Source organism: Acanthamoeba castellanii, assembly GCF_000313135.1.
Source record: "Acanthamoeba castellanii str. Neff unplaced genomic scaffold scf7180000084603, whole genome shotgun sequence".
In the NCBI taxonomy this organism is placed as follows: domain Eukaryota; phylum Discosea; order Longamoebia; family Acanthamoebidae; genus Acanthamoeba; species Acanthamoeba castellanii.
The window spans coordinates 136,806-148,101 of record NW_004457654.1 but is presented as its reverse complement, the minus strand read 5'-3'; the positions used below and the strand labels follow the sequence as shown (position 1 = coordinate 148,101).

The following is an 11,296-nucleotide window of genomic DNA, read 5'->3' as shown; positions in this document are numbered from 1 at the left end:
GGTGGTAGAGGTTTCTTGTTGTTGTAGTTGTTGTTGCTCTAGTCCTTCTTGAGCATCTTCTGAACGAGGCGCTTCCGCAGGTAGAACTTGTAGAGGAAGGTGAAACCGAGGGCTGAGAGCATGAGGGTGAGCACGCAGCACACCGCCACGAACACGGTGCTCCCGAGATCGCTGGGCACGTTGACCTGTCGCGAGGCCGACGAGAACGGCAGGAACGTGTGTCCGTTGAACCTGCCATCATCATCACCACCATCACCATGAGCAGGTCCACGTTTGTAGAGCGATGCTAGCGTTGTGCTGCTGCACGTCGGTGGTGCGCGAGATGAAGGGGCAGAAGGCTACCATTTGATGGGTCCGTGCATGGTGACGATGGAGCCCGGCTTGCCGAACTGGAGCCGATTCCTCACCGGGTAGGAGGTGGCGCCGAGAATGCGACCGGCGGCAGCGTGGAAGACGAAGAAGAGGTGATTGTCTGATGACGCAGACCGGTCGCGTGTGAGGCGCGCATGTGTGTTGATCGATGGTGCTGATGATGCTAGTGAAAGGTGAAGCGGGCGGCGCGTACCGATGTGCATGTGGTCCTTCTCGACGACGCCCCACACCGGGATGGTGAAGGGCACGTACCAGTCGTGCCCCTCGGGCACGTCGGGCACCATGGGCACTCGGCAGTTCCAGGTCATGTCGCGGCGAATGAGCGATGCAAGGAACTCGTACATCTTTTCATCTTTGATGTGCCAGCCACACGATGCGAACGACTCCACGCCATATGTGAACACCATGGGTTCGCCAGTCTCTGTACACGTCCTGGGAAGAGTGCACGCTCTTGCGATTAGAGCTACGCGATTAGATGGAAGATTGGGAGACGTACGGGCCAGGCACCCAGCGCCCCTCCTCCATGCACTCGAAGGTCACATTTTGGCCGATGCGGTAGCCTTTGATGTCGTGTCGATGTCCGTGCTGAGCCGCCACCGAGGAGCCAAACAGTTGCAGCGTGACCAGAACGATCACCACCGCAATTAGTGTATGTCGCATCGATGATGGCTCCATCTCCTCAATCCACAAGAAAAGCAAGAAAAGAAACGAAATGAAATAAAACTATATTTTTTACACGCAGCGTAAGCACAACTACCAGGCCAAGGTGGTGTTGGCTTTGATCGTGGCGGCCCTGTCGTGGGTTGACATTCTCTTCTCGTTCCGTTCCATCATCTCGACGTCCCGCACATCGTCGAAGCGAATGCGCGTCTGGTCGCCGATGAGGATCAACGCGCCCATCATAACCGTCCACGGGATGCCCCACGCAGTGAGTCCAATGACTGCACGACACGCAGTGGAGTCCGTCAGTCAGCCGACACAATAGTCAGCACCTCCTCGACCACTTCGCGTCGGACGTACAGATGAGGAACATTCCAGCCCTGCACAAGTGATGGTTGTTGAGTGTTACCATGGAGCGCACAATGAGAAGCACACATTGACAGGTGAATGAGGAAGAAGAGGGCCACGTACATGAAGCCGTTGCACAGGTGGCTTTCAGTGCGTTGCGAGTAGGTGGTCCAGAGAGTGCACCCCAGGTAGGGGGTCATTCTTTTCAAGGTGGTGTTGTAGAGGATCGCGTTTTCGATCACTGCACACACGACACACACGACACACACAACACACACGACATACGACACACGACACACGACACACGACACACACAGTGACTCCCTGAGCTGATGAGAGAGCCAGGCCGCAAGCAAGAAAGGGGGGCAGGGGGTGTACATACAGGTGCTGAGGTCAGCACTTTCGGTCCTGAGGGCGGGACTGAGGCAAGTGCTGCCGCACTCCTTGATCGAGGTGACATTCCGGAAGCACTGGCACGTGGCGTTGCCAGCACACGACCCAGTGCAGGTGCCGGTCGGGCACAGGGCGTCGCCGCAGAAGTAGGTCTCTGTGACCGCCTGCCATGCCATGCCATGGTCGTGACACCACAACAACAGGTCAGTAGCGCCACCGGCCTGGGGTCCAGCGGGGTGTGGGCCGTACGACGGTGGTCAGATTGGCAACGTCGTTGGCGTTGCCGCACGGTCGGCACGCACCGGCGCAATTGCACGTCGAGCAGAAAGCCAAATAATCCACGCACGTTACAACCAGGGTGGTGTTGTAGGCCTGGAAACGTTTGGTGAACGCGTGCAAGTGGCGAGGAACGAGAAACTGAGACAGTCTCTGTGGTGTGGTATGTCGTACGGTTTCAAGCTGGGGGTAGGCGTCGGTGAAGGTGGTGCAGTTCTGTCCCAGACGGTCGAGCAGCCTCTCAAAGGCGGGTGCGACGTTGCCGTTCTTGGTCTCGGCGTAGAGTTGGCACACGTCGGCGCCCACGGCACCGGCCGAGATGGCAATGAGCATGACCATGTAGGCCAACAGCAGCATGACCATCCCCACCCAGAAGACCCTGTGTGTCGATCGATTACCAACTCGCGGGGGTCAGTTGTTCGTGCCGTGCGTGTGGTGCGTGTGGTGCGTGTGGTGCGTGTGGTGCGTGTGGTGCGTGTGACGTACAGGACGGAGGTGGGGCAGTTGATCTTGCACAGCATGAGCACGGGAAGGACGAGGCAAAAGCTCGCCAGGATGCCAAAGAGGCAATAGAAGGCGACCACCGTCCCCGTTTCGTAATCGTAGACGGTATTCTAAACACACACAACGCACATTAATGAATCACCCCCGAACCTTGAACTCGCACGTGTGCGCCGGCTCAAACACTGCCCAGCGCACCTTGTAGCCGTTGACCGTGGACGCAGCCCGGGAGACTTGCTCTGCCGTGTCGGCCATCGCGACGCCGATGCTCTGCAGGACCACCGCCGAGTCGTTGGTCACCTTGGCGATGTCGCGCATAAAGGCGACTTGATTGTCCATGTAGAGCAAGAGCCCTTCATGCGACCACGTGTTCCCGAGAAGCGGCAGGACCATCAGGCAACTGCCCCGGGACCAACGAATGAAGGTGAGCGAAGAAAGGGAAGAAGTTGCAGCGGTGGGAAGGCGAAACGCACAACATGAAGAAGCAGGATACGCCCAGGCAGGTGTTGAGCACGATGGTTTCGCACCGGCGCTCGGCCCAGCAGAGCCGACAGGAGGTGGCGCAGCGGAGGGTGTGGATGACGATGAACGCGATCGTGAACGCGATAATGAGGAAGATGCCCACGCACGCGGCCGGCAGCGCCAGCAGCGAAATCGACTGTGTAACACAGTCGATTACCGCACGCACGCACACACACACAACACACACAACCGGAGGTGAGCCAAAGAGGCACACCACACACACACACACACACACACACACACACACAGCTTTGTGTTGGTTGCGTGCTGTGTGGGAGAAAGGCAGCTGAATCCTCACCTCGGCGTAGTTCACAATGTCGCATTCCCGCTTGGCACTGTCCCACGCGCAGAAATCGGTGGGCACGTCGTCGCCGGCGTAGTTGGCCCGCGGCTGCGACCTGAAAAAGGTCCGCGCATCGCTCCCCACGCCCGACTGCCCGTCATCAAGCAGCATCCTTCCACCCACTGGATTCGACACGCACGACACGCACGACACACATAAGTTCAGGTGGGCAGGCCGGGAAAGCGTGCGGCGAGGGTGGTCGGTATACCGTGGTGGCTAGGCGGAGCATATGGGGCGGCTGCTTGATATTGGCGAGAGCTGGCGAGGAAGATGAAGATGAGGGAGGCTACGGCCACCAGGCTGACGAGAGACGAGGCAGCACTTGCCCACGTGCCCCTGCAGCCGGCTCCTCCTCGATGAAGACCTTTCCGACCTTCTCGGCCTCTCCATGGTGATGTTGATGAGAGAGGTGAAGCGAACGTAGATGAAGAGGCCCGCGTCGAGCGATTTCCCTTCCGTCGGCCCATTGAATGCGAACAGAAGCCTCCTCGAATGGGTGCCTTGCGGGCTTCTCGAGAAGTTGGTGAAGACGATGGAGGCCGTACAAGCGCGGGAAGTGGGTCGTGGCGGTTCCGTTTGAGTGGTGTGCAGCGGTCCTCGTTCCCGCACCACGAACCTTAATTGGAAGTGTTGCGTCGTTTTGAATTGTAGGATACGTACCCTCGCAACGACAACGGCCAGAAAAGGAAGAGAAGAACGAAGGAGAAGAACGAAAAAGAAGGTCACCTCTCTTCATTATTATACACTAAACATGCCCATAACCCAGATATATACACCGACTGAGATGCCCGGGAGGGGGGGCTAAACACACCGGCTTACCAGTTCATGATGGGCCGCACCTGACCGAGCAGGTAGGAGGCGAGCTTGCGCTGACCCACGACGTTGCGATGGTCCAGGCAGCCGTAGTCCTCGGGGTAGGCCAGCAGTGTGGTCGGGATCTCCACATAGGCAATCCGCGCTCGCGCGACGTTCTAGCGAACGTTGTTGTTGTGTGTGTGAGAGAGAGAAAGTGAGTGAGTGAGTGTGTGTGTGTGTGTGTGTGTGAGGGGGGGGGGATTAGTGGGTGACCGCGGCAAACGCATGTGCCGTACCTTATCCGGGCTTGCAAGGAGCCGCTTGACAGCTTGCTGGACCCGCGGGCACGGCGCGCGGTCGTTTTCGGTGGTGCCGCCGCACAAGGCGATGACAGTCAACGGCGCGCCGGACGCCGTTGTCGACTTGTAGGCCGCTAATACGGTCTCCACCATGCGCACGTACCCGTCCACGAACTGCTCGTCCGATGGGTACGGCCACGCGTAGTAGTCGTTCGTACCTGAACTTGTGCACAAGTCGCACACGATGAGCATTGCGCAAATTCCAAACATTTCTGATGGTGACGATGTGATCACGTACCAAGCAGGATGACTACGAGGTCGGGCAGCCAGAGGGTGAAGTTCCAGCGGCTCGCGGGGTCGGTGGCGATGGCGCGCGGCCAGTACAGGGGCATGGGGTCCTCGCTGGTCTCGAAGAGGGAGATGGCGTTCTTGACGACGCCCTTGCCCGACCAGGCCTCGATGTGGTAGTCCGCGCCCAGCCACCGGCTCACCGTCGCCGCGTAGCCCTCCCAGCAGTTCTCGTATGTCTCCAGCCCCATCAGGCACGTCCACGAGTCCGCTCCCTCAATCCCAAATCCTGCAAGTTCTTCCTGTCAGCGTTGCGCTTGCGCGTGCGGTGGCGTGCGCGCGGGTGTGTGCGTGCGTGCGCGCGGGTGTGGTGTGTGTGCGTGTGGTGTGTGGGAAATGGAAGTGGGAATGGCACCATTGCTGTCACTGTCGCTGAAGAACTCGATTCGTCGGCGGGCGACAGCACGATCCTGGGCCGCCGACGGCATGATGAGCAGCTCGGAGGTGGCGGCTGTGGCGTTGTCGATGTAGACCGCGAAGCCGTAGAGCCGCATGCGGGACAGGGGCAAGAGGACCTGCAGAGCAAAGTAGGAGGCTTCGGTGGCCTTGACCAGGGACACGTTGAGGGAGCCGCCCGATGTATCGGGGCCGTTGGGCCGTGGCAGGCCATACTCGCGTAGCTGGTCGTCGGTGAGCAGCTTCCCTCCACGGCGGCCGGCAGCCACCGGCCGGTCGTTGTAGAAGACGAGGAAGTCGTTGTGGCCGCCCTCCATCACCACCCCCACCCCAACGATTCGCGCACCCGGTGCCGCTCGCAGGGATGCATTGAAGCTAGCACAGGGCCAGTCGACCACGACCACCGGCAGCCCGCCCTGGCCCGTTCCCCACTCAAATCGCCCACTGCCGATCCACACACGCTCATCTCGCACTGGCACGAAGACTCGCTCTATAGAGGCAGCATAGGTCAGCACACAGCACTCCACCAGCAGCCAGCTCACCAGCAGCCAGCCCAGCGCTCTCCAATCCATGGATTGTCGGGGAGTAAAGTCCCCCCCCCCAAATAAAACAAAAACTTGCCGACAAGTGGCGCAGTGCAAGAAAGACCAAGAAGCCGAGGATGTGGTGGGTGGGCCTTGCACTGGTGGCGTCGCTGGTGGCGGTGTTCGCGGTGATGTCGGTCACGAAGCAGCGAGAGCGAGAGCGAGAGAGACGGGCGGTGTCGGGGCCTCCCGTCCCAGGGGCCCAGCAGTGGGCAGGCAAGCGCGTGTGCGTTGTGGTCAACCCTATCGGCGGGGCTGGCTACGGCAAGCGAGTCTTTCAGAGAGTGCTCAAGCCCATGCTCACCAACGCCGGTGTTCTCGTTGACCTCATAGGTTCAACCCTCCTCATAAATCTCCCATTATTCATTCGTTCAATTAAAATAAATCTATAAATAATGTAAAATGCTTATGCTCTTCTTGATGCAGAGACCGAGTACAAGGGCCACGCGCACCGCATACTGGCCGAGGTGGACTTGACCAAGTACAGCGCCGTGCTCTCGGTTTCTGGAGACGTACGTCTGCAGCGCACTCCCTGGTGGCCTCCCAGACCTACTCACCCGCTGTCGCGTGACTGTCTCGGCATGCAGGGGATGCTCCACGAAATAGTGAATGGCCTCTGGGAGAGGCACAGCACGTTCGACAGCCTCCCGCCGCTCGCCACCATCCCAGCGGGTACAGGCAACGGTACGGGGAACTCTTTATCGGTGAAGGAGAAGGAGCCGCCACACTACTGTAGTGTCGCGAGCTTGCTTTGCTTACGCTGCTCGCGTAGGTCTGTGCACGAGCTTCGGTGCCAGGGACCCGATTGCTGCTACGGAGATGTTCCTGCGTGGTACGGTCGCAAGTTGAACATGGCATGACGAGGAAGCGTCGCTGGGTCAACTTTCACAACAGGTCGCTAACGTTCTGGTCGCAGGCAAGACACGCGGATTGGACATGATGACCGTAACGTCCCTCGATGAGACCAAGCAAGTGCGCCCTGACTCAGACCGCAAGCTCGCCCTCATGTCCGTACATTGGGGTGAGTAGCAGCCTCCTCGTCTTAGCTTCAACATCTGCGACCAGACACACGCACGCACGCACGCACACCAACACACGACACACGGCACATGTGCGCTTGAGTATTCATTCTATTTCACTTCTGAGCCTCACTTACCTGCTTACCTAGGCTTGACTGCCGATTTCGACACCCTGACGGAGCTGTCGTTCAGGAAGATCGGCAACATGCGGTTCCTCATCACCAGCGTCATTGTGCCTGGGCTCCTCATCTACCGGTACAGATTCTCTTGCTTCTTCTTCTTCTTGTTCATCATCATCTCTCACATGTGTTCCCTGCATGGTGTACAGAGCCAAGTCGTACAAGGGCCGCCTGTCGTTCGTTCCCTACCGAAACGAACACACGGACGAGCGAGGCAACTACAACAAGAAGTATGACGGGGTCAACCACGACAAGCAGCAGAAACGCGAGCAGAAGGCGCCCAGCGGCGAAGGCGATCAAGACGGCGAGGAGCGGGTGGTGATCGAGGACTATTTCTTCACTCTCGTCGCCGCTACGGTCCCCTGGCTGGCTCACGACGCCTGCCTCGCGCCCAAAGCCGAGATGACCGACGGCTACATCGGTACGTACCTAACGCTCTTCTTCTTCTTCGCCTTCTTCTTCTTCGTGAGTCGTAAGCTTACGTGCTTGTCTACCTTGGATGATGTAGACCTGTTCATCGTGCGAGGTTCGAATCGAGGGGTCTACAACGAGATCCAGGCCTTCCTCAACCTGGATGGCGGGAAGATCTGCGACCTGCCCTTCGTGGAGTACTTCAAGGTCAAGAATTTTTTCGTCGAACCGTTGGACGACAGCGACTGCGGCTTCTATTCGATCGACGGCGAATTGGTCAAGGCGCACCCGATCAAGGTGGACGTACAGCCCAGCATGGGTCGGTTTGTGTATTAGGCGAAGGGTCGGTCGAGGAGGAAGAGGAGGAGGAAGTGAGCCGGGCCTTGGAGGCGGCGGGATCATTCTTCGTGTTGAGCGGCGATGAACTTCTCCTTCAGGTTCGTCAAGTAACGACGCAACAGCTCTGTAAGGAACACAACAACAAGTATCAGCTTCATCATCGCTACAGTATTCTCGAAGAAGGGTGAGGGAGTGTACCTGGAGAGAGGGTCGACGTCTTGAGGTTAAGAAGCCGTTGCGCGAGTTGACTGAGCTCTCGCAGGTGCTGCGCCTCCTTCTCCTTCTTGGCGGTGTCGCTCTGTTGCAGCTTGCGGTGGATCTCCCTGGCGGCGGCGACGGCGTCGGGAGGAAAGCCGGCGATTTCAGCCAGCACCAGGCCGAACTTGAGGTCGGTCGGGCCTTCCTTGAGCGTATACATGAAGGTTGGACGTAGCTTCATCCGATCGTGCTCGACTTGGAGGTGGTAGTTCTTTGCGTTCGGGTAGATGGCTTCTAGATCCGCCAGCTGCATGTAGTGCGTTGCACAGAGGGTATATCTGGGCAGAGTGGGAAGCAATGAGCCACGGAAGAACGAGAAGACGCCAAGGAGAAGGCAGCGTACGCTCGCAGGGACAGGAGATATTCACTGCAAGTAGCAACCACTTGGTTAGTCATGCGCCATATAAAATGCTCAGAGGAGGACAGGACGTACCAGATGGCCCACGCGATCGACGCGCCGTCCAAGTATGAGGAGCCACGCCCTAGCTCATCGATGATCATCAAACTGTGGTTGGTAGCGTTCTGTATGATGAAGGCCATCTCCTTCATCTCCACCATGAACGTGCTGCAATCGGGCAGAGAGTCAGTAGCTGGCAGGCTAGGGTAAGAAAAGTGGCAAGAGACACCTGCAGTTCCTTTCCATGCAGTCGCTGGTCCCGATGCGCGTGAACAGGCGGTCCACCAGCCGAAACGAAGCAAACGTGGCCGGCACAAAGCACCCTGCACATAGTTGTGAGAATCGAAGTGACGTTGGTGCCGGACAGAGAGCACGTACCAACGTGAGCCAAGATCGTCAGAAGAGCCACTTGACGAAGGTACGTCGATTTCCCCGACTGTACAAGGAGAGAGCAGAACCAATAAGAGGCGTTCACGTGAACAGGCGATCTGTGATGAGTGATACCATGTTCGGACCCGTGATGACGTGGAAATTAGATGCCTCCGTGATGAAGGTGTCGTTCTTTCGATAGAGCGCTGAGTTAGGTCACGAGCCACTGCGCATCCAGGGAGTGCGTACGGGAATGAAAGGATCCCTGAATAGCTTCTCCACGAGAGGGTTCCTGCCTTGCTTGATCGCCAGTGGGCCGTCCGTCGTTAGCTCAGGGCGTACTGTGAAGTGCTTGAGGGTCAGCGAACATGGGTTAATCCATTCATAGGAGAGGACACTAACGCACCGCAGGAGGGAGTCACAGTCACGTAGGTCGTGAAGGAACAGATCTGGCGTATAGTGGTATTCAGCTTACGTAGCAAATTGAAGACCATGGTCAGGATGCATACCAGATCAATAAGAGCCACCGCCTCAGCTATTTTGTAGATGCAGCCAATGAACTTACGCGTCTCGGACAACAGTTCCTCGATGACCCTGCAAAAGGTCCACGAGTAAGTAGAACTCCATTAAAGGTTCAAGCCATGGTGGCCATACCTGTCCGTGAGTAGGAAGATCTCATCCATGCTTTCGTTGATACGCGCATTGAGCGAGATCATCTCCTCTGCTCAATTCTCGTTAGCTAAGCCCGGTCTGGTGACGGTTGGTTGACTTACCTGTGGAGAAAGCCCACTTCTTGCCCTTCTTTACCACTTGGACTAAGCCCTGGGGGAGATGGTCTCCGGCTACGATCGGACAGCTGAGGTGGTGGCCACGCCGAGTGTTGTACTCGCCCCTCACTCTGTACCGACAGAACTCTTCTCTGTATCTTTTGATCAAGAGCTGCATGTCTGCGCAACAACGGGTATCAGTCGGGTACGGCTCACAAGGTAAGGAAAACGAACCGTCATTGGCTTCTGTCCAGCTCTTTCTTGCCACGTCCAACAGTCCTGATGGAGATAGGCCGAATAAGCTAAGTCCACGGGCACGCAAGGACAGTGAGAGCTACGGACGCACCATGAATGCCAGGCTGAAGGCGTCACATTGAAAAACCAATGTCAGAGGAGAAAGAGAGAGTCCACAGGAGTAAAGACCAATATACCTTGATCGCATAGGCCAACTGTCAGACAACTGTTAGTCAGCAAAGAAGCGAAACCGGATGCAGCTCTGAAGCCTGACCATTACCTGATTGCGCATCTTGTGCGTGTTTTTGACGTAGATAGCGTCTTCACGCACCACATCCTCCAGCTTCATTTGAAGAGCTTCGATTCTGGGGTCCTGGAGGTTGTTGAGTATAGCTTGCAGCAAAGAGTTTTGGCATCCCTTGAGCGCTTCCGCCAGCGGCGGGACTGTTTCCAGAGTGTGTTTCAGCTCCAACTAAGCACGATACGATTGTCAGGTGAGCCTTGTGTTCGCGTAACCGGGCAAAGGGGGGATGCCGTACGATGTGCACCAAGTTGGCTCGGGTCGACTGTATGCTCGATTTCTTGGGTATCCTGACCAGCTGTAACAGGAGGCTATCTGTACGTTCAACGTGAGAACGTGTAACGAAACGCAGGGTAGAAGACAGTCGTACCAAGATCCAGGAATCTGCCCAAGACCGCCGACACCTGACCGACAGGAAAGACGATTTGAGTGAACTCATGTCTCTCAACCGATCGAGTGATGGTCGCGTACGTCAAAGAACATGCGCTCGTCCCCAAGGAACTCCTCTATGCACTCCAGTCTCGTGGTTGTGGTGGACATGTCTGGAAGTAGGAATGAGCGACATCAAAGGCGATCGAGCTGAGCATGTGGGATAACCTGAGGGCGGCTGAAGCAGGTTGATACGCAGAAGGCGACCTAACAACAACACGCTGTGAGCTGTGCTAACTACACCAGCGTTTCACGTACCTCCGCTAATAGTCTGCAAGCGCCGAGGCATGGTGTCAGTGAAGGAAACGAACATGCTAGAAAGGAACAATACCTTGGTGTGGTTCAGTACGTCGAATAATGATCCCTTGGTCTCTTTAGTGCGAGCGTTGACGACTGCAATCGGTAGGCCGTCAGCTACCCAACGATTTCGCCAAGTAAAGGAGCGTCGCACCGATCTCTAGGTTCTCGATGCTTGCCGGATCGATCTGAGCGGATATTATACTCAGCACGGCGATAGCTGGGATTTGTACAGTATGGCCTACGTACCATCATCGTGCCATCCACCGGCTTGTATTGTATCTGTACATCTAAGGTGAGAGGACTGGTTGCGGCAGTTTTCAGCCCGTACCTTCAGGCTGTTGGGTGCGAACGTCATGTGCTGAATGAACTCGACTGCACGAACAGATAAGGTATCGCTTAATGCTCGCTCTGGCGATTTCTTCTCGTCTTGTCTCGTACCATACTTCACAAGGGCCG

General features: G+C 57.0%; 6 protein-coding genes across 6 annotated transcripts; 1 reads left to right on the top strand and 5 right to left on the bottom strand.

The window, feature by feature from the left end:
• Positions 1-38: 38 nt before the first annotated feature.
• ACA1_068260 (uncharacterized protein) lies at positions 39-1,047 on the bottom strand (the record flags this gene model as incomplete). Its single annotated transcript, XM_004352718.1, has 4 exons — positions 39-231; positions 343-472; positions 566-804; positions 869-1,047. The coding sequence occupies 4 exons, from the start codon at positions 1,045-1,047 to the stop codon at positions 39-41; spliced, it is 741 nt and encodes a 246-aa protein (XP_004352770.1).
• Positions 1,048-1,125: 78 nt separating this feature from the next.
• On the bottom strand, positions 1,126-3,526 carry ACA1_068250 (uncharacterized protein; the record flags this gene model as incomplete). Its single annotated transcript, XM_004352717.1, has 9 exons — positions 1,126-1,313; positions 1,393-1,412; positions 1,468-1,621; positions 1,781-1,937; positions 2,224-2,428; positions 2,536-2,663; positions 2,749-2,950; positions 3,024-3,208; positions 3,371-3,526. 9 exons carry the CDS (start codon positions 3,524-3,526, stop codon positions 1,126-1,128), a joined length of 1,395 nt encoding a protein of 464 aa, XP_004352769.1.
• Positions 3,527-4,230: 704 nt separating this feature from the next.
• Positions 4,231-5,570, bottom strand: ACA1_068240 (endo-1,4-beta-glucanase, putative; the record flags this gene model as incomplete). Its single annotated transcript, XM_004352716.1, has 4 exons — positions 4,231-4,386; positions 4,507-4,727; positions 4,808-5,086; positions 5,213-5,570. The coding sequence occupies 4 exons, from the start codon at positions 5,568-5,570 to the stop codon at positions 4,231-4,233; spliced, it is 1,014 nt and encodes a 337-aa protein (XP_004352768.1).
• Positions 5,571-5,914: 344 nt separating this feature from the next.
• Positions 5,915-7,782, top strand: ACA1_068230 (sphingosine kinase, putative; the record flags this gene model as incomplete). The annotated part of the gene is made up of 8 exons (XM_004352715.1): positions 5,915-6,170; positions 6,264-6,349; positions 6,425-6,521; positions 6,610-6,669; positions 6,754-6,858; positions 7,006-7,111; positions 7,185-7,456; positions 7,544-7,782. 8 exons carry the CDS (start codon positions 5,915-5,917, stop codon positions 7,780-7,782), a joined length of 1,221 nt encoding a protein of 406 aa, XP_004352767.1.
• Positions 7,783-7,844: 62 nt separating this feature from the next.
• Positions 7,845-9,525, bottom strand: ACA1_068220 (DNA mismatch repair protein; the record flags this gene model as incomplete). The annotated part of the gene is made up of 9 exons (XM_004352714.1): positions 7,845-7,909; positions 7,984-8,321; positions 8,387-8,410; positions 8,477-8,608; positions 8,670-8,763; positions 8,819-8,876; positions 8,945-9,015; positions 9,216-9,403; positions 9,464-9,525. The coding sequence occupies 9 exons, from the start codon at positions 9,523-9,525 to the stop codon at positions 7,845-7,847; spliced, it is 1,032 nt and encodes a 343-aa protein (XP_004352766.1).
• A 288-nt stretch (positions 9,526-9,813) lies between these two features.
• Positions 9,814-11,195, bottom strand: ACA1_068210 (mutS, putative; the record flags this gene model as incomplete). The annotated part of the gene is made up of 8 exons (XM_004352713.1): positions 9,814-9,855; positions 10,091-10,282; positions 10,350-10,426; positions 10,482-10,515; positions 10,583-10,653; positions 10,799-10,811; positions 11,087-11,119; positions 11,169-11,195. Coding segments are annotated over 8 exons (489 nt in total), but the record flags the coding sequence as incomplete, so codon positions are not given.
• Between the last annotated feature and the right edge of the window lie 101 nt (positions 11,196-11,296).